Source organism: Mytilus edulis, chromosome 1, assembly GCF_963676685.1.
Source record: "Mytilus edulis chromosome 1, xbMytEdul2.2, whole genome shotgun sequence".
Classification (NCBI taxonomy): Eukaryota; Metazoa; Mollusca; class Bivalvia; order Mytilida; family Mytilidae; genus Mytilus; species Mytilus edulis.
The window spans coordinates 102,243,385-102,267,193 of record NC_092344.1 but is presented as its reverse complement, the minus strand read 5'-3'; the positions used below and the strand labels follow the sequence as shown (position 1 = coordinate 102,267,193).

General features: G+C 32.6%; 2 protein-coding genes across 3 annotated transcripts in view; one reads left to right on the top strand and one right to left on the bottom strand.

Moving 5' to 3' along the window:
- Positions 1–18,303, bottom strand: part of LOC139516491 (uncharacterized) — a 735,418-nt gene extending 717,115 nt beyond the window's left edge. The window contains exons 1-2 of the mRNA XM_071306636.1: positions 18,239–18,303; positions 16,452–16,746 (exon numbers count right to left, since the gene is read on the bottom strand). The gene's annotated coding sequence lies outside the window, so the exon portion shown is untranslated. The remainder of the gene's footprint in view (positions 1–16,451; positions 16,747–18,238) is intronic.
- The window catches only part of LOC139516448 (microtubule-associated protein futsch-like), a 28,946-nt gene continuing 17,440 nt past the window's right edge, over positions 12,304–23,809 (top strand). Inside the window, exons 1-4 of one of the 2 annotated variants that reach the window (XM_071306572.1) lie at positions 12,304–12,420; positions 14,720–14,797; positions 15,315–15,359; positions 18,474–18,569. In XM_071306572.1, the coding sequence (XP_071162673.1) occupies positions 14,750–14,797; positions 15,315–15,359; positions 18,474–18,569 (189 nt within the window). In that variant the 5' untranslated portion in view covers positions 12,304–12,420; positions 14,720–14,749. The remainder of the gene's footprint in view (positions 12,421–14,719; positions 14,798–15,314; positions 15,360–18,473; positions 18,570–23,809) is intronic. The other variant, XM_071306582.1, reaches the window with a different exon arrangement.

Below are 23,809 nucleotides of genomic sequence, written 5' to 3'. Positions count from 1 at the left end.
CATCAAAAACTACCTCGACCAAAAACTTTAACCTGAAGCGGGACGAACGGACGGACAGACGGACGGACAGACGGACGAACAGACAGACGCACAGACCAGAAAACATTATGCCCATAAATGAGGCATAATAATCAAATCGGAAGTTGACACAACCAGAAAAAGGAGGTGCGTAAATGAGGGCCAATTTCGGCCAACAGATATACTTTAGGGTGTTTCAAAAAGTAAATACACGCAGGTTTTCGTAACAAAAGATTTGGAATATCTTCGCTACAAAAGTATGCTCTTAATTTGTAAACAATTCAAATTCATTTAAAAAAAAATTAAACCGGCATTTTTTGGCTGTATATATATAAAAACAAGTTGCATCAGAGATTTCTTCAAAAAAATTGGAACACATACCATAACCTTCATACTGTATCAACTCGTATATCATATTGTCGAGCCTGCGACTGTTGTCATAGAAAGCTCTACATTATTTCCAACACATGTGATACAAGTAGAAAATATCATTGAATTATTGAAATGTTATAATCAAACTTAACTTTGTGAGAAAAAATGTGTATTTACAACAAACAGTTAATTTTCAATTTTTACAAACAAGTCAGTCTTTTTTACCAAAATTTTTTTTACCAAAATTTTGTGAAAAAAGGCTGAGAGGTACAAGAAATGATTTACCAGGAAGGTGTACATCCCATATCACTTTTTTTCTTTTCAAATTTCTTAGATATGTATTTTTCAATCATTTTTAACAAAAAAGTTGGAATAATATGCATTTTGTATTTAGTTCTGGTATCTATGATGAGTTTATTTCTTAAAGCAGAGAAAAAAAGAATGTGTCCCAAGTACACGGATGCCCCATCCGCACTTTCATTTTCTATGTTCAGTGGACCGTGAAAATGGGATAAAATCTCTAATTTGGCATTAAGATAGGAATGATCATATCATAGGGAACTTGTTTACTAAGTTTCAAGTGGATAGGACTTCAACTTCATCAAAAACTACATCGACCAAAACTTTAACCTGAAGCGGGACAGACGGACGAACGGAAAGACAGACGAACGGACGCACAGACCAGAAAACATAATGCCCATAATGGGGCATAATTACAAATTTACAAAACTGACAGCATGGTAAATTTAACACGAAAAAGCATCAAAATATGATAAAACTTTCTTATATTAACACCTACCTATAGTTTTTTTTAAAGTGAAATTTATTCACTTGGTCCATTGGTCCACTTCACTTTTATTAAAAGTATTAAAAATAGTTTAATTGCTACTGTGATGTTTTTTCACAATAATAGCCCCCAAAAATGGGTGAAATTTGAAGAAAATGGGAAAATTATCAAAATTGGGCACTATCAAAGGGACATAGCAGCAAAAAAAAAATGCATCAGCATATTATTTTTTCTTCGCCAATTATTTTTTACAGTCATATAAACCCAACAGTCAGGTTAAGAAAAAAAGTTCTAGAATTTGTTGGCTCCTCAGAGGAGTACATCCTTAAACTAAAAGCCGAATGGGTCAAATATATTTGTTGTATTGAAAAATTGTTAGCTGTACATGTCTGCCTGGCATAGTTCATCTGACCTTGACCTCATATTCATGGTTCATTGGTGAATGTTTAGTTTTCTTTGTTTAGTCTGTTTCTCAGAAACTTTTATGAAAAGGTTAACTGTATGTAGTGTACTGAAGGTGTACATGTATTTCTTGTTTGGTTTAAATGACCTACGCCTCATTTTCTTCGATCACGTGAAGTTAATGTGATAGTTGTAGTAAAGCTTTCTTTTTATGACAATCAACATAATATCAATTATTAGTAAAGAAGGCGAGACATTTCAGCATGTGCACTCTTGTTCTTAAAAAAAGAAGGGTCCATGTACTCGTTTTCAAGTTAATGATTTAAACCAATTAAAATTCATCTTATCCGGTATATCGCAGTTTGGAGACACAAAGTTGTGTCCCGTCCCACACCCCACACTCGCTCTGTGTTAAAGAAACATTGCAATAACTCATTCAGGGGACCGCAGGTGGCCTTTTGTTCAATTTACTCTCATTTTCTAGTGTGAGACAAGAAAACAAATCACAAATCAACTCAGTTAATCAATCGAACAATTTTTCCTGTTATAATGGAGAACTAACAATCTATAATACTAAAATTACGAGGTCCAATTTGTCAGCCGTCATCACGTAAAAACGACGAATCACAGAATTCAACTTTATATATAACTAACATAGTACAAAGGTGTAGATTAAAAATTACACCACTCCAGGCCCTTTTGTTTTCCACGTAATTAATAATAATGAAGAAGTTCCGGGTCGAGTCCGTTACCGATACCAATAGTACCTTATCTGTAGGTTCCGCATCTGACAGGCGCACCACCAAACGTTGTATTCAGGATTAATATGCTATATACACGGGTCATAACCACAGGGTTGACACTACTAAATTGTCAAATTGTTACATATTGTAATATTTTAATCAGTTAGACTTTCTAAGATAACAATACGAATACTAAAAATCTGGACTCAAAATAAGGCGTATAGATGTTTTTAGTGGTTTTTCTTGAAATGAAGTGTTTTCTTAATTATATTCCTAATATTAATATACGTTTATCTGACAAATCTTCAAATTTTAGTACTTTTCTTATTTAAAACAGAATTAACTCATACTTTTTTGTGGAAGTACAAAAAATAAAAAAGATTTAAAAAAGTGATTGTATCCCATAAAAAAGGGGATATTCTATATAATTCTTATAATAATTATTTGAAAATGTTTACACTTCACTGGTCAAGCTGGTTTGAACTGGTCAAAAGTAGACAAAATTAAGATATGCTTTTTTGCTCATACCATTTTATTGGATAATAATATTTTCCCGCGTTTCGATCAGTATAGCGGGAAAATGTGTATTCTCGATATGGGAATCGTCAATTTTCGGTAGGCCGAAAAAAATCTATCCAATCAGATGACTGAGTTGTGGACTGGTCATATATAAGGTGTTTTTTTTTCTGTAGTAGCTTCACTTCTAGCTGTCGTATTGACCGTGTAAACTACATTTTTCTAAATGATGATATTTATCTGTTGTACATTATAACAAAAATCTTGATTTTCGAAAACTGTTTTTTAAAATGACGAGGTCCGACGTCATTATCCTGAGACAGGCTCGAGCATTGATTCGGGCACAGGTTTCCGTACTACGGTTTTTCCTGGTCGGCCTTGGCTATCAATGAGGGGTAATTTTATTAAACGCACCGTATACAATATTTTGCTGTGGTTGTACATAATGAAATGATTGGTAAATGAAGATGCAATTTGATTACTGATTTATATGTCACGATTATAGATGTATTATACAATTATATCTGGCGACCATCACGTACGACGGGCTGTCGGCAAATTTGAATTTGTGTTTGAGTTTTATTTCTTTTACTGCCATCTATACAAAGAAGGCAGGCCATCTTTATCTGGATTATTTGCATTAAGTGACACCATGTCTAGTGAGGAAAAATTTCTTGAATCTTTGAGGTTTAAATTTGAATCAGGGAAAACAAGGAGCATATACCCTAGAGTTAAGTACCATATGATCCTTAAGCAAAGATTAAACTTTTGGAATCATCAGAAAAGAAAGTGACAAAAGATTACTACAATTTAAGAAGGTATGACATTTTTTACCATTGGTGGTTTTGAGAGGTTGATAATTATTAAAGTCAGAATGACGAGGGAAATTTCAAAATTTATGTCTTCTTAGAGGAACTCTATGGTATGTTGGAAAAGGCACATAAAGAAACAGGTCATGGAGGCAGAGATCGCATGATAAAACAACTAAATAATGGATATGCTAACATTTCACGTGATGCGATTGAACTATTTCTGTCACTTTGTGAAAATTGCAATATGAAAAAAAAACTTATAGGGAAAGGAGTAGTAGTGAAACCCATTTTATCTAAAGACTTTAACAGTAGAGGACAAGTTGATTTGATGGATTTTCAATCAAACCCAGATGGAAACTATAAATTTATTATGGTATTTCAAGACCACCTTACAAAATTTTGTAACATTAAAGCCCTTACCTCAAAATGTGCATCAGAGGTGGCTTTTAATCTAATTGATATTTTTACAATTTTTGGTGCGCCCCACATACTGCAAAGTGACAATGGTAGGGAATTCACAGTTAAAATTAATGTGGCCAGAACTTGTTATCGTTCATGGGAAACCGATAGGTCTTATCTTAATATATACTATTCTGTCTCTGGCGGACAGTTGTCCTCTTGACAAGCATACCACATCTTCGTATTTTTAAATTGATTGTTAAGTCAAACGATCATTATGAACAAAAAACGTTATTACCACAAAACTGTAATTACATTTTAAAAGCTGATTTATTCTAGTCCGGCTTTATGAATATTCATGATTACACCAAATGATTTTGTTTTACCTTATTATTTATGGAAACAATTTTTTAGGATGTCTTAAAGCGCAGGATACATCTGGAGCTCATATGTGTAGTAAATGTGGCAAACACATTCATGTTATATGTGGTACTACTGTAAGTGAAGAGGGATACGGTTCGAAGGTAGTATGTCAAAATTGTACAATTGATACCAACAGGGTTTAAGAACATCAGTTGTTCGACCTGTTAGTCAAATGCGTTTTGTTTAAATATACTTTTTCACTTGTTTGGTCTTTTGGAAAATTTTGTTTGTGCTGTATTTAGACCCTTCTACAACATGTACAACGAAATTTGTTTTACATGCACACGTATAAAAATTGCGATTTTTATCCAACGCAATCATAGGTTTGAACGTAGTTTTCAATTTAGACTCGTTTACATTTTTTCGTTTGGGCTTGTATCATATTTTCCCTCCGGTTTATATATCCGTTCATCCTATATTGACTCTTAAAATTCAAGTCTATCTGAAATTGAGGGTAAATTATATGGCCTTCCAAATACCGTTTCGATCCCTAACATCACTGAAGAGACATATATTGTCGAAATCTAGATCTGGTGTACAAAAAAAATATTGACACATTGTGTTTGTGGCATAACATCTTGGCCACAAGTTTATCGTTTTCTGCTTAGTATTAAATTTATATTAAGATCCATTTTGTTACATCTCGTGGTCAATTTTAATTGGCAATCGCCAATGGTAGTCAGCAGGGTTTAAGAACATTAGTTGTTCGACCTGTTAGTCAAATGCGTTTTGTTTAAATATACTTTTTCACTTGTTTGGTCTTTTGGAAAATGTTGTTTGTGCTGTATTTAGACCCTTCTACAACGAAATTTGTTTAACATGCACACGTATAAAAATTGCGGTTTTTATCCAACGCAATCATAGATTTGAACGTAGTTTTCAATTTAGACTCGTTAGTACACTGAATATATATATTTATTATTTTAAATATATCGTCTCGTACCTGTGGAACGTATGGACAGGTTTCTTATTATTGAGGTCTCAAATAATTTCGTTTATTGACCGTAAAAATATTTCCGCTAATTATATCAAACCAGTCAAATAGAGTGTGTCCACTCTAGTAATTACTTGTTTGTTTGTTTGTTTGTTTGTTTGTTTATTTCTTTTTTTTTTTTTATTTTGTTCAGTGCATATTCTGAAAATGAAAGTAGCTCTGAATTCTGAGAATAGAACTTTAATATATCCTGCATGGTGTCAGACTGTTATTATTTGCTCTGATGTCATTGATTACGAAATCATAAACGATGAAGTTGCGACCGTCTGAAATTTACTTTACACAGGCATCAATTAGTAGCAAATTTGGGAGGTGTACGAAGCGAAAAAATAACACTATCGGAGAAACACTTGATAATATAGCCGAGGGAAGAATTAGCATTGGAAGCATTCAAAACATACATGTGTCATGAAGGAGAACGGAAAATGGTGGACAGCAGATAATAGAAGATTGTGGATATTCAGGCACCTTGAAAAATTAGGGAAATGTAGAGAAATTCCAGTTGATATCATCAACAGTATAGATTCAAGAAAACGCTCTTCAACAAATGGAGGAATCGATGTATATATTTAAAGGTAGAAATCCTGGAGGTGTTTGACATACCAAAGTTAACAGCATCAAAAACCAAGATACTAGTGAACAAAAAGATATAAATAAGGAGATATTAACTGTGTCAGTTGTTCAAAGCCATGAAAATAATCAATTTGAAATCGGATGCATTACAGATTGCATATCAAGTGACAACAAAATATTAAAGTACAATGATCAACATACGGTCGAAGCTATCAGAGAAAGTCCATGCGCTACAACCAATCCTGATTCAATTTCTAGCATCGTAAAATCAGAATACAAAAAAAAAAAAAAACACTACTCGAAAATGAAACGTTTAGAATCAGATGACATGAGAATGGAAATAAATACTATTCCGCTAGAGAATTTGCCTTTTCCATTTGGCCATCGAAACCATGAAATTCCTACTCTTAGATACAAATCCGAGTGTAAAGTCTCAAACCGTATTAATTCCCGTAATACATCAGACGTCATACCCAAGAGGTCGTTTCTACATCAGAGTTCAAGATACACACCTTATAATCGTGAAAGTAAGTTTGGATATTTTGAACAGACGTTTGCATCCAGGACAAAACTAGACATGAATACAGTCAACATGTTCATGTATCCTATTTATTCTTATTTCGGTAAGATATTTCAATTTGGAAATTATGATGATCGTTACGTTGATACTAGTATTTACCAACAGAGCAAGTATTATTATGTACACCCGAAGAAAAATGTTCATTCACATCCTAAAACAAACGGTCACAGTAATGACAGTGGTTCTGATCTTGAAGATGAATATGAGTATTGTGATGAATACGAATCCGACACCTCGAATGATAGTCAGAGTCTTGTTGAAAGTTCTGAAGACTCCGACGAAGAAAGTTCCGACGATTCAGACATAGAAAACTCTGACGATTCAAAAGATGATAATTTCTATTACTCAGACGACGAATATTTGGACCTTTCGGACAATGATACACTCATGTATTCGCAAAAGAAAAACCACAAGTAATGCATTCCAGACAGGGTCGCAGCATTCAGTCACAGAATTTCAACATTCAGACATAGAAAGCTCTGATATTGTATACGACTCTTTTCACAATTCTGTTGATGAATTTAGATGTTATGGTTATTTGTCTAAAGAGTTAGATGAAGAAGATTCGTGTGACTCTGGGAGCTCCACTATATCAAATGGGGGAGACCATTATACTGCTCTGTTAGACAGAGCATGCATCGATGGATGTTATAATAGTGATGCGGATAATATGATATACGACTATATTGATTAATTGAAATTTGAAATGCATTATGATGTTTTAGATTTGGTGTTTTCAATCATTATTAATAGAGTTTATATTTGTTTAAAAAATCAGTTTTCAAATAAAAAGAGTTAAGGCTATTCACGTTATTACTGGAGACCTGAACATTGTCAACAACAAATACCGTTAGACTAAATCCATAATTTGGAAACACAATTTTAACTTACAAAAGGATTATGTCGCAGATCATAACAAGTAATGGACTTAAAATGAAAAAGACAACATAAATACATTTTTCCATGAGACTCAAACATTTTGGTATTGAACAACTTCAGGGGTCTATGAACACTTATGCAACATCTTTCGTCAAAAAGCAAATAGTTATTTAACACCCAGTTCCTCCTCCATGACAAATATTGACCTTGTGTTTTCACTGCTGTCAAACCACAACCAACATAGTTTTGTCTATTAATTATATAATACAATCTCGTTGGTAGTGCGATTAGGTATTGGCGAATCACTTGGAACCTCGACACATACTTTCACGACATTTACCAAAGAGAAAATCCTGAACAATCATTAGTTTGTTCTATGATCCTTTAGATTTCACTTAAAGATCAAAAACTGGATCAGCATTCATTGTAAGTGGATTACCAAATTACATATGTATCCTTGAAGATTTGTTATATTACTGGGTCTGCCAAATGCTATTCGAATCATATTTTAAAATTACTAGCATCTAGTGTATCAGCAATCAGATTAGAGGCAGCAGAAATTGACCGATGTTCAAATCTCATTCATCAAAGAAGAAGATACAAATTGAGGTAAAAAACCAGAAGGAATCGCATACACTCCAAGATGAGAAAGTACGGGTGGTAATCAGACAGGTTTAGTTTTTTGTCAGCAACAAAATAAAAGGCAGAAGTAATTAACCGATGGTCAAATCTCATACATCCACGAAGAAAATACAAATCAAGGTATAAAACAAATTAGAGGGAATTACATTAGTCTGTTTCCCGGCCGTTATTGAAATTCTTGACATTGTATATTCCGAAGGCATACTGAATGTTTTACGGAGGGGACCAACCTAGAATTACATTTATCGCTATTTTGTGCATTTTTCCTTTGATATTTTTTTGTGATAATTTTCATGTCATGCTTCTCGCTTGATATGGAAAAATTATCGCTAGAAACTAAGGAGGCCACGTGGTGCTGCTAACGAAATTGACATTGAAATTGACAACGTCGTCATAGGTAAAATAGCGATAAACAGACTATCATTGGTCATCTCAACTTGATTGCTTTTCTCACTTTCGCTGTACCAGCTCAAGCGAGAAAATCAATCTCGTTGAGATAATCAACGATAATCTATAAATACTCCAAAAGGAGCGTGAACTAGTGCTCAGATATGTTGAAAATCCCACAGCAACTAAATAAGAGGCAGCAGTAATATACTGATGTTCAAATCTCTTGCATCTAGGAAGATACAAATCAAGGAATAAAACAAACCCGAATGAATCACATTAACTCCAACCGGAGCGACAACGGATGCATGGTAAATAAAGCATCACCCGCCATGCAAATCCACCCTTACCAATATGTTCCAATCGGAAATTTGACAAAACTAGTAAAAGGAGAAGGTGCGCTAATGGCCCATTTTGGGTCTACAGAAATGAAGAGTTTCAAAGCTATGTAATATTTGATTAAGATGATCGTAAAGTATGAGCAAAATTTAAAGTGTTATATAAATATGTTTGAAATATAATGATTATTTCTGGATATTTTACAGTCGAAATTTTAAGATAGCAATTTTTCTCAATTTTCCTGCAATAACATTAAAATTGCTCAATATATGCAGGCTCACAAACTGTTTCAGATGACCAAACAATGCATTTTTCACAGTACAATGCTATGACCCAAAGTGTAATTAACTACCGATTTTGCATATGAAAAACTGACATAATTGGAAATTTTTATTTAAAAGTCTGTTGGTGGACTATCAGTCCGTGAGCAACTTATCTGTTCAGTAGTCACTACTTCGATACTGACATGATTTATAACAAACCTTTCTAAAATGGTCAGTCTATAAATATAGAAATTATAATTAAGCTGTGATTTCATTAATTTTTTCAGTCAACGTTGACCTTAGCTATTTTTCATGTTTTTTCGTTTGTTTAATGGCTCTTCAATTGTTTTGGTGCTTATACTACCTTGTTATTTCAATATTTGATTATGAGCATTCCTGATCAATAAAAATCGTTGGACGCACGAAATTTATAACGTGAAGTTTTCATTATTTTTTTTTAATATCATTTTTTTTAGTTTCGGTATTATCATTAATTCTGAGATATATGAGATTCCGGCAATGAATGACTCTGAATGTATGTTATTAAGGAACAGACATCGTCAATATATCTGAAAGTCTAGTTAAAGAACTTTGAAATATAGTTAATTTGTGCTGTTTGTCTTTGAGAACATTCTGTGTGTGCATTCGACTTCATATGAGAACAAAACTCAATTAGAACCTCCGTCTCAGGCTTCAAAATAACTACATGAAACTTCCTACTTTATGGGCATTGTATATCAGATGTGGGATATTAAAAAATCTAAATGTCTTATACTAGTATTCCTCATTTAGAGACAGATTGATTTTTTTCTAATCAAAGCCAATGAAAAAATGTTCATACTTTGTTAAAAAAAAAAATGAGCTAGTCAGATAATTCACATATTGAACATTTAATCAAGAAACTTTATTTTTAATTGACAACATATTTGGTACGGCTTCTAAAAAGCAATCGTCATGGCTATAGGACCAGACTGTTCTCTTTTTCGTGTTGAGGGGCTGTATGCTGCCAAATGGTATAAATATTTCATCTAAAGCAACTACTAGCATGTCACCGCTGTGATTGGGTATTCGAAAAATATTCGTGGCAGCACGTTCGACTACGATCTTTTGATTAGAATTTCCTTTTTTTTCTGCCGCAAGTCGGTGATTCTCTCTGGTCACTCCAACTCCGCTTCAAACGACAACCACTGAATTACAGGCTCCTGACTTGGGACAGGCACACACAAACAGAATGTGGTGGGGGTTAAACATGTCAGAGGGATCCTAACCCACCCCCTTACCTGGGACAGTGGTGTAACAGCACAACTAAAAATCAGTTGAAAAAGGCTCAACTCATCAGATGGATACAATAAGAAATACATCCTACAAAAACACAGTGGATGTGCGCCGGGTAGCTTTCATACACTATCTTTGACTTTGCTTTCCTCTATATAGATTAATAATTCAAATGTTGGTAAGTATGTTGGAGGCATCTATCCAATCGAACTTTCAAAAAAGGATACCATAAAAACATTATTCTGCCTCGCACATTGACTTACGTCTAGAAATTGACAATGATGGTCGGTTGAGAACAAAACTTTACGACATTTTTTTTTTATTAAAAATTCAAATTAAATATTACTTTTCTAATATTAAAGAATGATTTTCTAATACTAAATAAGGATCTTTTGATATTAGAATATGATTTTTATGCCCCACCTACGATAGTAGAGGGGCATTATGTTTTCTGGTCTGTGCCTCCGTTCGTTCGTCCGTTCGTTCGTTCGTCCCACTTCAGGTTAAAGTTTTTGGTCAAGGTAGTTTTTGATGAAGTTGAAGTCCATTCCACTTGAAACTTAGTACACATGTTCCTTATGATATGATCTTTCTAATTTTAATGCCAAATTATAGTTTTGACCCCAATTTCATGGTCAACTGAACATAGAAAATGAAAGTGCGAAGTTCAGGTTAAAGTTTTTGGTCAAGGTAGTTTTGATGAAGTTGAAGTCCAATCAACTTGAAACTTAGTATACATGTTCCCTGTGATTTGATCTTTCTAATTTTAATGCCAAATTGATGTTTTGACCCCAATTTCACGGTCGACTAAACACAGAAAATGATAGTGCGAATGGGGCATCCGTGTACTATGGACACATTCTTGTTTAATATTAAAAAAAATGCTCTTTTTGTCCACTAAAGTTGGCTTCCCAAACACTCTAATTAAAGCTTATTTTATGACAAGCAGTTGTGGAATTTATATCCTAAATATTATCCGACGAAATTTGAAATCATTGAAAAAAATTAACTTGTTGAGATTTTATTGGTTAGCACGTATTTAACAAAAAGTAAAAATCACAAAAATACTGAACTGGTAATATTTGAAATTGTATACTATATATAATACTTACTAAATAGTAAATGGCAAAATAAAAAGCTCCACTACACACCAAACGAACGGACACTACAGAACCGGCACAGGCACTTTCTCATGTAGAAAATGGTAGATACGGGAATATTCATTTCAACAAAAGAGCAATACAATTATGTTTGGTAAAGTTGTGTAGTAAATTCTCGATTATATTAAGACAAAATAGCATGCGCAGCAGGTTACGGTAAGTGCTGTTAAATATTTATATTAAATGAAATTTTAAAGGATCTTTATTGAGATCAAGTTGTCATATATCTTTATTCTGTCAAACCTTTGCAATTACAATGGTATACAGACACTACGTGACATCAATAATACAGACATAAATACATGAATACAAAGAGCAATATATGTACACTATTAAATCTGGTTTTACAGCAGGCCAAACCTCTCACTTTTAAAATATGACAATCGCATCAAATTCCATTATGACAACGGATGTGCGAAAAAACAGACACAATAAATAAGAAAACGTCAAAAAAAGTGGCAAAGCAGTGAACAGTGTGCTATAACCTTTATAAACACTATAAAACAAACAAAGAAATCGCAAAAAATCACAAAAAGGCATATAGACAAAGCACATTTAGCAAAAAAGAAAGATAAGAATACAAGAAAATTACAATAACAGGATGTATAAGTACAGAGCCACGTCATATGTTTTAAAGAAACACTAAAGGCATATATACAAAGCAAATTGCCAAGATGAAAGACGAGAATACACACACACACAAATTGTTCTCAATTCATATTTGCCGCCAAAGAAATTTACTTCGACGGAAGTTTACTTCGTACGCCACCTGTTGGGAAAACCCGCTGGTATTCCTGCATCACAACAAACAGGCTTGTGGTTTTGTAGCCAGCTTTCCCATTAATATTCTTGCAGGGTAATGCTCAAATGTTTATTGCTTGCATAAAAATAAATCTCACTTAAATGTATTCCAAAATTGTATTCTCCTATGAACAAACTGATATTTAAAAAATGCAGACACCTCCCCCTTTTTGCAGCCTCCAGAAAAGAGATTTGCTTCTGATGGGGGTCTCATTGGGGGGTTCTGATCCCGGATCCTGCTTACTGTTTTGTCAGATTCCTGTATCCGGCTTACACTATGTACGTAAGCAATTGTAATTTTTTTGTAATTTCCCGGGTCCCGCCAGACTTCATTTCCCGTTTTCACAGCACAATAATTTGTATTTCGCGTGTCCCGCTTACTAAAAATCAGCAATCCCACTTCACGCTTAGACCCCAATGAGACCCACTCTGATATCAATTGATGAACAATCCTTCATGTTTTATATTTGTTTTCGTCCAAATGACATTATACACCTTATCGCTATTTGTCCGCCATTACTGGATATCACACAATGTGACAGGTTCCCGTAAAATTTTGACGTCACAAAACAAAATATCTGACGCCACAATTGAAAAGTGATTGTTGTATGCGTCAAAGTTCAAGCGACCGGGTCAGCCGGGATTAGTGATAAGGTTTATTGCTACATTGTAGCATTTCCTCAATCTATGAAATATATGATACAGACTTTTCTATTGGTCCTTTTTATTTAAATATTAGTGCCAATTCTTTTATAGTCCAAATAATTATGACGTCTTGAAAGGCTATTGTATTTTTTTTCTTTGACGCCTTACATCGATAATATATTAGCCTTTCAAGACGTCATAATTATTTTGACTTATTCTTTTACAGTTCATTTGAAACTATACGACTTCTTTAACTTTATAGACAGTATAGTAGTCTCAGTTGTGAATAAAACCAATTTCAAGTTCCTGATTAACACTAAATGGAGTGTCCAATGGAGTAAACTATGTCATTGAACATCCTGATTAACACTAAATGGAGTGTCCAATGGAGTAAACTATGTCATTGAACAATCAGCTCTCACATAAACATTGGGACATTTGAAATGTACTGGCAAAAAATCCAATGTGAATGGCGTCCACGTGTATATTGATCCTATTATATATATATACCATGTCGCTATTTTTAAATCTCCCACACTACATCTATTTTGTGAAGCTAAATATCGATGTCAAACTACAATCATTTTTATTTTGTGGCGTAAGACTTTTTCCTGTGAAGTCACAATTTTACAGGATAGTTTTTAATGTCCAATTAAGTTGTTATAAGGTGTAAAGTACAATAAAACATGGATGTATGTTGTTCTTTTCAAATTTCATGCCACTGCTGGTTGTATACCCCTAGCTGATCTGTCTCTTTGATGATATGTCCCCATTGTTTATATCAAACAAATGTATGGCAATATTTACATGAAATTAAGTAAATGTTTATCATTTATGAAATATAAACTTTCATGACTTTTGGAACTACATGTAGGTCATTTTATTCTATAATGAAGTTTTTATCAGTGCTTTTATCATGTTTATAGAATTTATCCCATTTATGTTTGAAGTTGAAAAAGCAATAAAAAAGATTTATTATATACATTGTATACATACATGTACACTGCTGTGACCTCAGCAACCCAGGACTGTCTATCTAAATAAATGTGTAGATGTTTTATGATTCTCAAGTAAATATTTAACATTCAGTCTGCTACAGCAGATCAGCTTGACCATTTTCACAGAGAACAGCACCCTGTACTGTATTATATATGGACCATCAGATAAAACATATAAAAAAATAGACATAATTTGCATGTTTTTTTTATTGGAACATAATTGTCTTGGTGCTTTTAATTTATTGACTTCAACATCATGAACAAGATTCACTTTGGTCAAATCTACTTGATAAACCTGTAAAAGTAATCTTCGCTAACCATGAGACATTTCTTTGAAAAATAAGTTGCAAAATAGAGGCTGATGATTCAAAGGCTACATGCTGAACTCAAGGAAAAACTAACAACCCCTTGACTAAAAACCAAAACGATAAAAAGAAAAATACCATATACATTAAAGGAAACTAAAGATTGCACAACAATAACCCCACCAAAAACTGGGTTGAACTGAAGGTTCTCTGGAAAGGTTATAAGTTGTTCCTGTTCCACATATGGCACCTGTCATGTTGCAAGAACAAATTCTTTGTGTAAACTCAGTAATTTAATTATGCAGCTTCAATATACAATATCAATATCATGACAAATTTAAAAAGTTAAAAAATATAATTCGTTCTGGGCTTTGATATTAACATTTGCTTGCTTATTTTATTGTAGATAGTTTAACTACCAAGCTTAGGTCTTAAAATGGAGGTAACAAACTGTCAGGATGAGAAAGAAGAATCAGACAATGATGTAAGTTTCTTGTTTATTTACAAAACGTGTACTACAACATTTTAAATATGATTTTCCCTTTTCAGAAATTTGTATCTTGTAACTAACTTTAAGTAAACAAAAATCAATCAACCCCCTTTTGGAAAATGGAAAATGTTATACAAAATTTCGGAAATGTCATTATCATGATTATGTGTTCAAAAAAACTTTAAGTGAAGTTAATTAAAAGTTTTATACTGAAATATGACTGAATGGTAAGTGTACACAATTTAAATAAATGTTTATTTACACACATCTGCCGTACAGTTTTACAAAAAAATGAAATATTATACCTATAAATTCATTAATTCTAGGTTAACATTAAATTTCTGAATTCTGAATGGATTTTCAAGAAAATCTGTGACTTGCGTTTATATATTATATAAATAAAAATCTGGCTGAAAAGAAGACAAATATATTATTTACCTCATTTATTGTAACATGCAATGTCAAGCAATGAAGATAATAGTCAAATCAACAGATACATTTCTATTTTTAGACAAATCTAATCTCAGAACCAGATCCTGTGATTGGTATAGAAGAGGTAAGTTAATTGGACAACCTTACACTGTTTAAGACAACCAGTATTTAATTTTAATTAAATAAAGAAAGTTATTTGAATACTTAAGAAATTAGTGTGCACTATTGCTAAAAATATTCATCTCTAGATTATGCTATATTTTACAGCCAACAAACAAAAATTCCTTTTGGGGAATTTTTAATTTCACTATTTGTGAGAGTAAGCATATGCGAAGTTTTGCATAAATCAGTGGCGGATCCAGAACTTTTCCTAAGGGGGGGCCCGCTGACTGACCTAAGAGGGGGCCGCTCCAGTCATGCTTCAATGATTCCCTATATAATCAACCAAATTTTTCCCACGAAAGGGGGGCCAGGGCCCCCCCCCCCCTGGATCCGCCTATGTAAATACATTCATGGTAGCCATTTCTATTCATTCCAAAATCAGTGCTGATCTATTATTTTTATGTGAGTTATGTCACCTAATGAAAATGATTTCTATAGAAAATTTACTTGTAACACTCTCAAGTGTACAATTCTTACTATATATTTATCAAACTTATATCAATGGTTCATGTCCCCAATATCTTGGACAAGTTCCTAATTAATAGCCGATCAACTTTTCTGTCTCTGCTTCTTTTTTGCCATTAGGAGTAAGACTGGTAAGCTCAGAGTCAGAATAATGAGTTCAGGATAGAGTGTTATGTCTATTTTCTTTGTAAGCATGCACGTTAAAAACATGGCTGATCTTGTCAGTCCAGTACAAAGACGGTTCATTTTGATCTAAAATCAACATCTTCTTATAAAAAAGTAACCTAGTAATGTTACCCTTTTTTTAAATTTGAAAATCACACTGCATAAGTTAAACATCACTTGATAATCTAATAAAAAAAACTTATTATTCACATGCTCACCATGCACAATGTTCATTATTCAATATGAATCAAGTTCTCAATTTGTAAACTTTGTCAATAAAACCCAACATTACTTAACATTATAAGTATTTTATTGATCATTACCCAAAGTAATATAAAACGCACAAAGGATTTAGTTTAGTATTGCATGCATTGGTTCAATAATTTCCTAACATTGTAATTACCAGAAACCCATTTCAAATTACTTTAAAATGGAAAAAATGAAACAGTTCTGATCAGAATTATAGAAGAATATACAGTCAGGATTCTACTTCGTCAAAATTATCTCCCCATTACGCCAGTTCATTTTCACAATCGTAGAAATGGAAGCCATTGTAGGGATGACGCGCTGCCAATTTTGCTCTTGAAAAACGATCAATGTATCACATAGCACCTTTACGATCCTTATAAGTCAGTTGTTTTTAAAAGACAAATGTATCTACTAGCTAATGAGCATCAATTGATGATCTTGTCTGCATTGATTCAACTTAAAACTATTGTCTGATCGGTTGTCAGACGGAATTTTCGAAAATTCTTTAACATTTAAAAAAAAATCTAATTAGTATGAAATTCAAAACAGTGTAGCTGTGGCCATTGATTGACCCATCAAAATCTTCCATTGACTGGGACAATTTACGTGAACGTTTGTCTGTAACAACCACTGTTCATGACGTACCTACGATAGACATTTAAACTGTGGGGTCAACAAAGGTTTCTTAACGCCTTTAATTATAAAATAATTCGAAAAATTAATCAGGAATAACCTTTGTGTTTTGATTTATATAATTGATATAAATCAAAATATCGTGTTATTTCTGATTAATTTTTCGAATTACTTTATTTAGGTGTTGAGAACCTTTGGTGACCCCATAGTTTAAGTGTCTTTAAAAAGTACATAGTGAGCATTGGTCGTTACATACAAACGTTCACCTAAATTGTCCCAGTCAATGAATGATTTTAATGTGTCAATCAATGGCCACAGCTACACTGTTTTGAATTTCATACTAAATATTTCGTGGAAGGGCAGACTAAAACTTTTCAGTCGTTGAAGATGATAAACCCTAGTTATCACACACAAAAAAATATATTTTTTTTTCGAAGATATACATTTTCATCATCCAACTTAGAAGACTGTCGTCAAGTACTTACTACTTAAAGTAGCTATTCAAACACACCTACTCTGTTTTTGTGATGATTCATTAGATAGGTATTTCACTTGACCCATATATTTAATCTTTTTGTACTGTGATTTTTTCATGTTATAAAGTCAACCTGTAGCTTTGATATATAAAAATGATAGAATCTGAAGCGAGATGATATATCAAATACTCTTGTTTTGTACCTTTTAGAGACAAAATATACACCTCAAACACGCCCTAACATAAAAAGTAGTACTCGATTTTCTCTTTTCAATACAATATTGTTACCCATTTTTTGGAATTTTTTCTTGAGTCACACGAAAATTACTAAACTGATAGATTGATATGTTTTCCTTCTGTGGTTTATTTTATGCCCCATTTATGGGCTTTATGTTTTCTGGTTTGTCCGTCCATCCGTTCGTCCTGCTTCAGGTTAAAGTTTTTGGTCGAGGTAGTTTTTGATGAAGTTGAAGTCCAATCAACTTGAAACTTAGTACACATGTTCCCTATGATATGATCTTTTTAATTTTAATGCCAAATTAGAGATTTTCCCCAGTTTTCACGGTCCACTGAACATAGAAAATGATAGTGCGGATGGGGCATCTGTGTACTGGGGACACATTCTTGTTTTTTTAAATCAGAGGTTATGCATTTTCTACATTCAACTTGATAGATACCTATGTGGTCGACTTGATATCTAATTGTTCTGCATTACTATGTAATAGATAAATTGAAAACTTATGCAAATGGTGTTTTTACAATAGAAAACTTCGTAATTGAGAAGAAAATTGTTGTTTTATTTGTTTCTATTAACTTTTAAAAATTTTGTTACTATAGTAAACATTACAGTAAGCATTTATCGCCTTCTCTAACAAAGAGCTTTGATTCTTTTGTTCTATTTCAACTGGGTTTCCGCCTGTATATAGTTAAATGTAATACAGTGTAAAATAGAAAAGCAGCAAATACCAGATTTGAAACTTACAATAACTTAATAAATATAACATTGTTCTTAATACAATACATAACTGGTACTCATAATTTACATTCCTTGCATGTTTTACATAATCCATATATTTTCAATCCACTTAGTTACCAGATGATGAGGATAATGATGATATTTCTGTTACTGAAACCCCAAAACCATTCCTGGAGGAGTCAACTGATTCAGAGCTTCCTGATCCAATGGTATGTACATGTCCTATAGTAAAGACAATGTATGAACCTTAAAAAATATTTTATTAACAGAATTGTAATGCAATGATTTTATTTTTACAAATAAAAATCAGTTAAAAAACCTAAGAAGGTATCCAGAAAAAAGAAATAATTCAAGCAAGCCATAGTATTGTTGGAACTTTCTCAAGGCCTGAGCTGTTTTTGTCGAGCCTGCAACTTTTGTTGCAGAAAGCTCGACATAGGGATAGTGATCCGGCAGCGGCGGCGGCGGCGTTAGCTAACTTTTAAAAAGCTTTATATTTTAGAGGGTGGAAGACCTGGATGCTTCATACTTTGTATATAGATGCCTCATGTTACAAAGTTTCCGTCAGTCACATGTCAAATGTCCTTGACCTCATTTTCATGGTTCAGTGACCACTTGAAAAAAAAGTTCAGATTTTTTGTAATGTTGAATTCTCTCTTATCATAAGTAATAGGATAATTATATTTGGTATATGCGTACCTTGCAAGGTCCTCATGCCCGTCAGACAGTTTTCACTTGACCTCGACCTCATTTCATGGATCAGTGAACAAGGTTAAGTTTTGGTGGTCAAGTCCATATCTCAGATACTATAAGCAATAGGTCTAGTATATTCGATGTATGGAAGGACTGTAAGGTGTACATGTCCAACTGGCAGGTGTCATCTGACCTTGACCTCATTTTCATGGTTCAGTGGTTATAGTTAAGTTTTTGTGTTTTGGTCTGTTTTTCTCATACTTTATGCACTAGATCTACTATATTTGGTGTATGGAATGATTGTAAGATGTACATGTCTAGCGGGCAGATGTCATCTGACCTTGAGCTCATTTTCATGGTTGAGTGGTCAAAGTTAAGTTTTTGAGTTTTGGTCTTTTTATCTAATACTATATGCCATAGGTCAACTATATTTGGTGTATGGAAATATTTTATCCAGGGTCATTTTTAGTAACCAAAATTTATTAAATTACAAAAAAAAAATAACTTTACAAATTAACCCCTTCCCCTCTACACCCTTTTCCAAATTAAATTAATATAGATACAACAAGTTTTACTACTTTCATGGCACTACCATATCAGCTGTTTATTTTAAATGTCTATAAATAGCCAGACATAGTTGTCTGTTACTTAGCTGTTTTCCCAAGTATTTTTCCCGCCTAAAATGATCATGTGACATGTTTGTAAACAAAAGAAAACATTTGATCAAGGAATTCATTTATTTTCTGGATTATTCTGCTTTTAATAATTTAGTTTGGATTTTTATTCATTTCATTTAAGGTACAGTCAAGCATTTGTATTTAAAAAATAGTTTGCAAAGAATTTTTACTTTTCAATTTGACAAATGTCTCATGATCGCCGTTCATTGGCTTGTTCAACCATGCAAACAATGTAAATTATGTAAATTAGAAATCTATCAGCTGTAAAAAAAAAATTATCTAAGCATCACATCGATGTTTTTTCATTAATCTTCTAGGCAAAACGATGTTTCTGGGCTTGGGGGATACAATCAGGACCGTGATTAGTATCTGTATTCACTATTCAATCTATTGCAGTTTGCTAATCAGCTGATTACGAAATCGATTACAAAATGGCGACCTAGTGAACTTTTGTTTTGAAGGGAAATAACTCGAGCGGTATTCATAAAATATGTCTTTCAGTACCGGTTGTTAATAGGCATGGCGTCAGGAATTTCGACAAAATTAGGGCAGGGCGCAAATTTTTTTCCCCAAAAAGGGCAGGGCGTCGAGAAATCGCGGCAGGGCGCCATTACACGCCAAAACCACCTGTAGGAAACACTAGACTGGATTAAAGAAATTGACACAAGCACGAACTTGTTAGATTTATGGCCGTATAATGAACAAAAAAAGTCGACAAACAAACGCATTTTATTATAGCACGTATAGCAAGCCGTTAGATTTACCCATGGCTGTCGTTTTTTTCTTTTGACAAACAGCAAACACTCTCTATCCAAACAGGGACAATATCCTCAATGTAGTCATTAAACAACAACTTTGTTTTTGGTGATGTTTTACATCATAATGACTTTCAACACTGAGTTTTCATTTTATTCTGTACTCATAATACTTGTGTGGCATACAATTGTACCAATACATGTACATTTTCTTAATTTATGGGGACTACAAATAATTGCTTAGAAAGCAAAATAAATTTGGTGTAGGTATAGTGAAGAGAGTATTTCTCTTCGTTTTTGATGTTTCCTATAAATAGGTTTCTAAAGGGGCAAATTAACATGTACATGTATAACAGTGGTTGCAAATTAGATATTTATTTAAGAGTTTAAAATTAAATATTATGATTCCTTATAGTCCCTTATACGGCATGTATACGGCATGTATATACATGACGTAAGCTTATTATCATAATATATTATAATATATATTTTACACTTGTTTATACCTCGCGGTACGAAGAACTCGTGACAAGAGGGTTTCATATGAAATAAAATTTAAAAAATAAAATCCTCCCACCCACCCCATTTTTTTAAAAATTTTGGATGAAAATCTACTAATTAATTTTAGTTGGCCTTATAGTCAATTTTAAACCATTTTTCGTAAATCTTAGTTAACTTTTACAAAAATCTTCTCCTCTGAAACTACTGAGCCAAATGTTACCAAACATAGCCAGAATCATTATTAGGCTATCTAGTTTAAAAATTGTGTTTTGTGACCGGACAAACCAACCAAGATGGCCACTACGACTAAAAATAGAACATAGGGGTAAAATGCAGTTTTTGGCTTTTAACTCAAAAACCAAAGCATTTACAGCAAATCTGACAATGAGTAAAAAAAATTATCTGGTAATTTATTTGTGATATACTTTTAGTTGTTTTCCTTCCAGACAACAGCCATTCTTTGTTTAAAATGTATCATGTTTATAGAAAGAGGTTCAAAATATTTGTAAAGAAGGAAATGATACCTGAAATAAATGTTTGTTTTTAAATACTCAGTTTTAGTTATTTTTATTTTAATATTCAAAACTATAGTGCAACATAAAAACACTAGTTATACATTTAAAAATTTGATAACCCTCATGCATTAGAAGTTGCATGGTTTAGCATAAATTATAGATGAAAGATGATTGTGAGTAAAGTTCAATATGTGTACATGTAAAAAAGACCTTCCATACATGCATCTTTTGTAAATAAATCTATATTTCTTTTAAAGTTTAGTATATAGAAATTACAAGGATCATCTATACACATGAAAAAATATTTTGCTAATATCAGGAATATTGATATGATAAATGTCAGACAAATTTCTTCAACTTGCAAATATCTCAAATTGTATAAGAGAATAAGGAGATGTGGTATGATTGACTATGACTGTAAATTTAAGTCAAAGATTTGTAAAATCACTGGTTATCATACAGCTTGCATTATTTACATGTAACAAGTATGCTATTGTATAGCAAGTATGATATTAAAAGGCTTATGCAAAATACAACAATATGCACGTTTCTATATAAAAAGAGTTTATAGTAAAGCTTATAGGCTCATAGCCAATGAAATAAAAGGAACACTTACCACAAGTAAATAATTTGAAAATTTCAGGAATTGATTCCAATTCCTCTCAAGGTTATGGCAAAAACATTTCATACCCTATCCATTCTATTCATTAAACAGTTTTTAAATTTGACTCGATATGTTATTCCAAGGACTATTCATTAGAAGTTACATGATATAGAGACCAAGGTTAATATAAAGGATCTACAATGAAGCATAGCATGAAATACGAATCATAGTGCAATAAAACATGTTGATTTATACAGACATGATAAATTTAAACAATAAACAAAAGAAGCACTTACCGCGCTACTAAATGGACAGGAACTTTCATGAATTGATTCCAACTTATCCAGGTTATGGCAAACAAATTTCACCTCCAACCAGTCTGGTCACTGAAGAGTTTTTACTATTGAAATGATATGTGAACATTCCAATCTTTTGGCAGCCATGAATATTCCAATCACAACAGAAAAGCAATTTTGTTTTTTATATCTAATTTTGAAAAAAAAAATTCCAAAAAAAAAATTTATTAAATTTTTAAAAGACAGAAAAAAATAAGCATTTAAAAATTTTTTCTGAATTTTTTAAATTTTTTTTTTCTGAATTTTTGAGAAAAAAAAATTTTTGCATTTAAAAATTATTTTTTCTTAAATTTTGAAAAAATATATTTTTTTGTAATTTTGCATTTAAAATTTTCTTTTTAGTCCAACTAAGGGGGTTAGCCATGCACGCATGGCTAAGGGTTAGTTGAACAATTATTTTACATTTTCTAAAGTCCAACTAAGTGGGTTAGCCATGCACGCATGGCTAAGGGTTAGTTCAACAATAATTATATATTTTATAAAGTCCAACTAAGGGGGTTAGCCATGCACGCATGGCTAAGGGTTAGTTGAACAATAATTATATATTTTATAAAGTCCAACTAAGGGTGTTAGCCATGCACGCATGGCTAAGGGTTAGTTGAACAGTAATAATATATTTTATTACATCCAACTAAGGGTTAGCCATACTTGTGTTTATATCATCATCAATTACAGACTTAACCATATATTTCCCTGGCAATTTGAAGATCATCATATTTGTGAATAACTTCATAAAATTCATCATTGTTTTTTAATTATCTTTTATAACTAAGGCTTAGAACAACATACACAAAATCATTTTGTATTCCATAATATATAATTATTCCAGATTCAATTAATTCCTTGTTTATGATCTATATGTCAGTCCCGCAGGTTTTATTTGACCTCAACCTCATTTTCACGGTTCATTGCTCAGTGTTAAGTTTTTGTGTTTTGGTCTATTTTTCTTAAACTATAAGTAATAGGTCAACTATATTTGTTGTATGGAAGCATTGTTAGCTGTACATGTCTGCCTGGCATGGTTCATCTGACCTTGACCTCATTTTCATGGTTCATTGGTCTTTGTTTAGTTATCTTGGTTAATGCTAAGTTTATGTGACAGTTTTTAATAAAGTTTTATACTTAGGACTATCAACATAATATCAATAATTAGTAGTGAAGGCGAGACGTTTCAGCGTGTGCACTCTTGTATTCAGAGTGTTAGATTATAAACATGTACCTTATATAGACTTACCTATCATTTAAACATGTTGTTTCTATTTAATCTTACTAGAAATGATACATGGAACAGAAATTTTATTGTAAAATAAGAGTAATTCATCATGTTCATAGTAGAACAAAAATAATT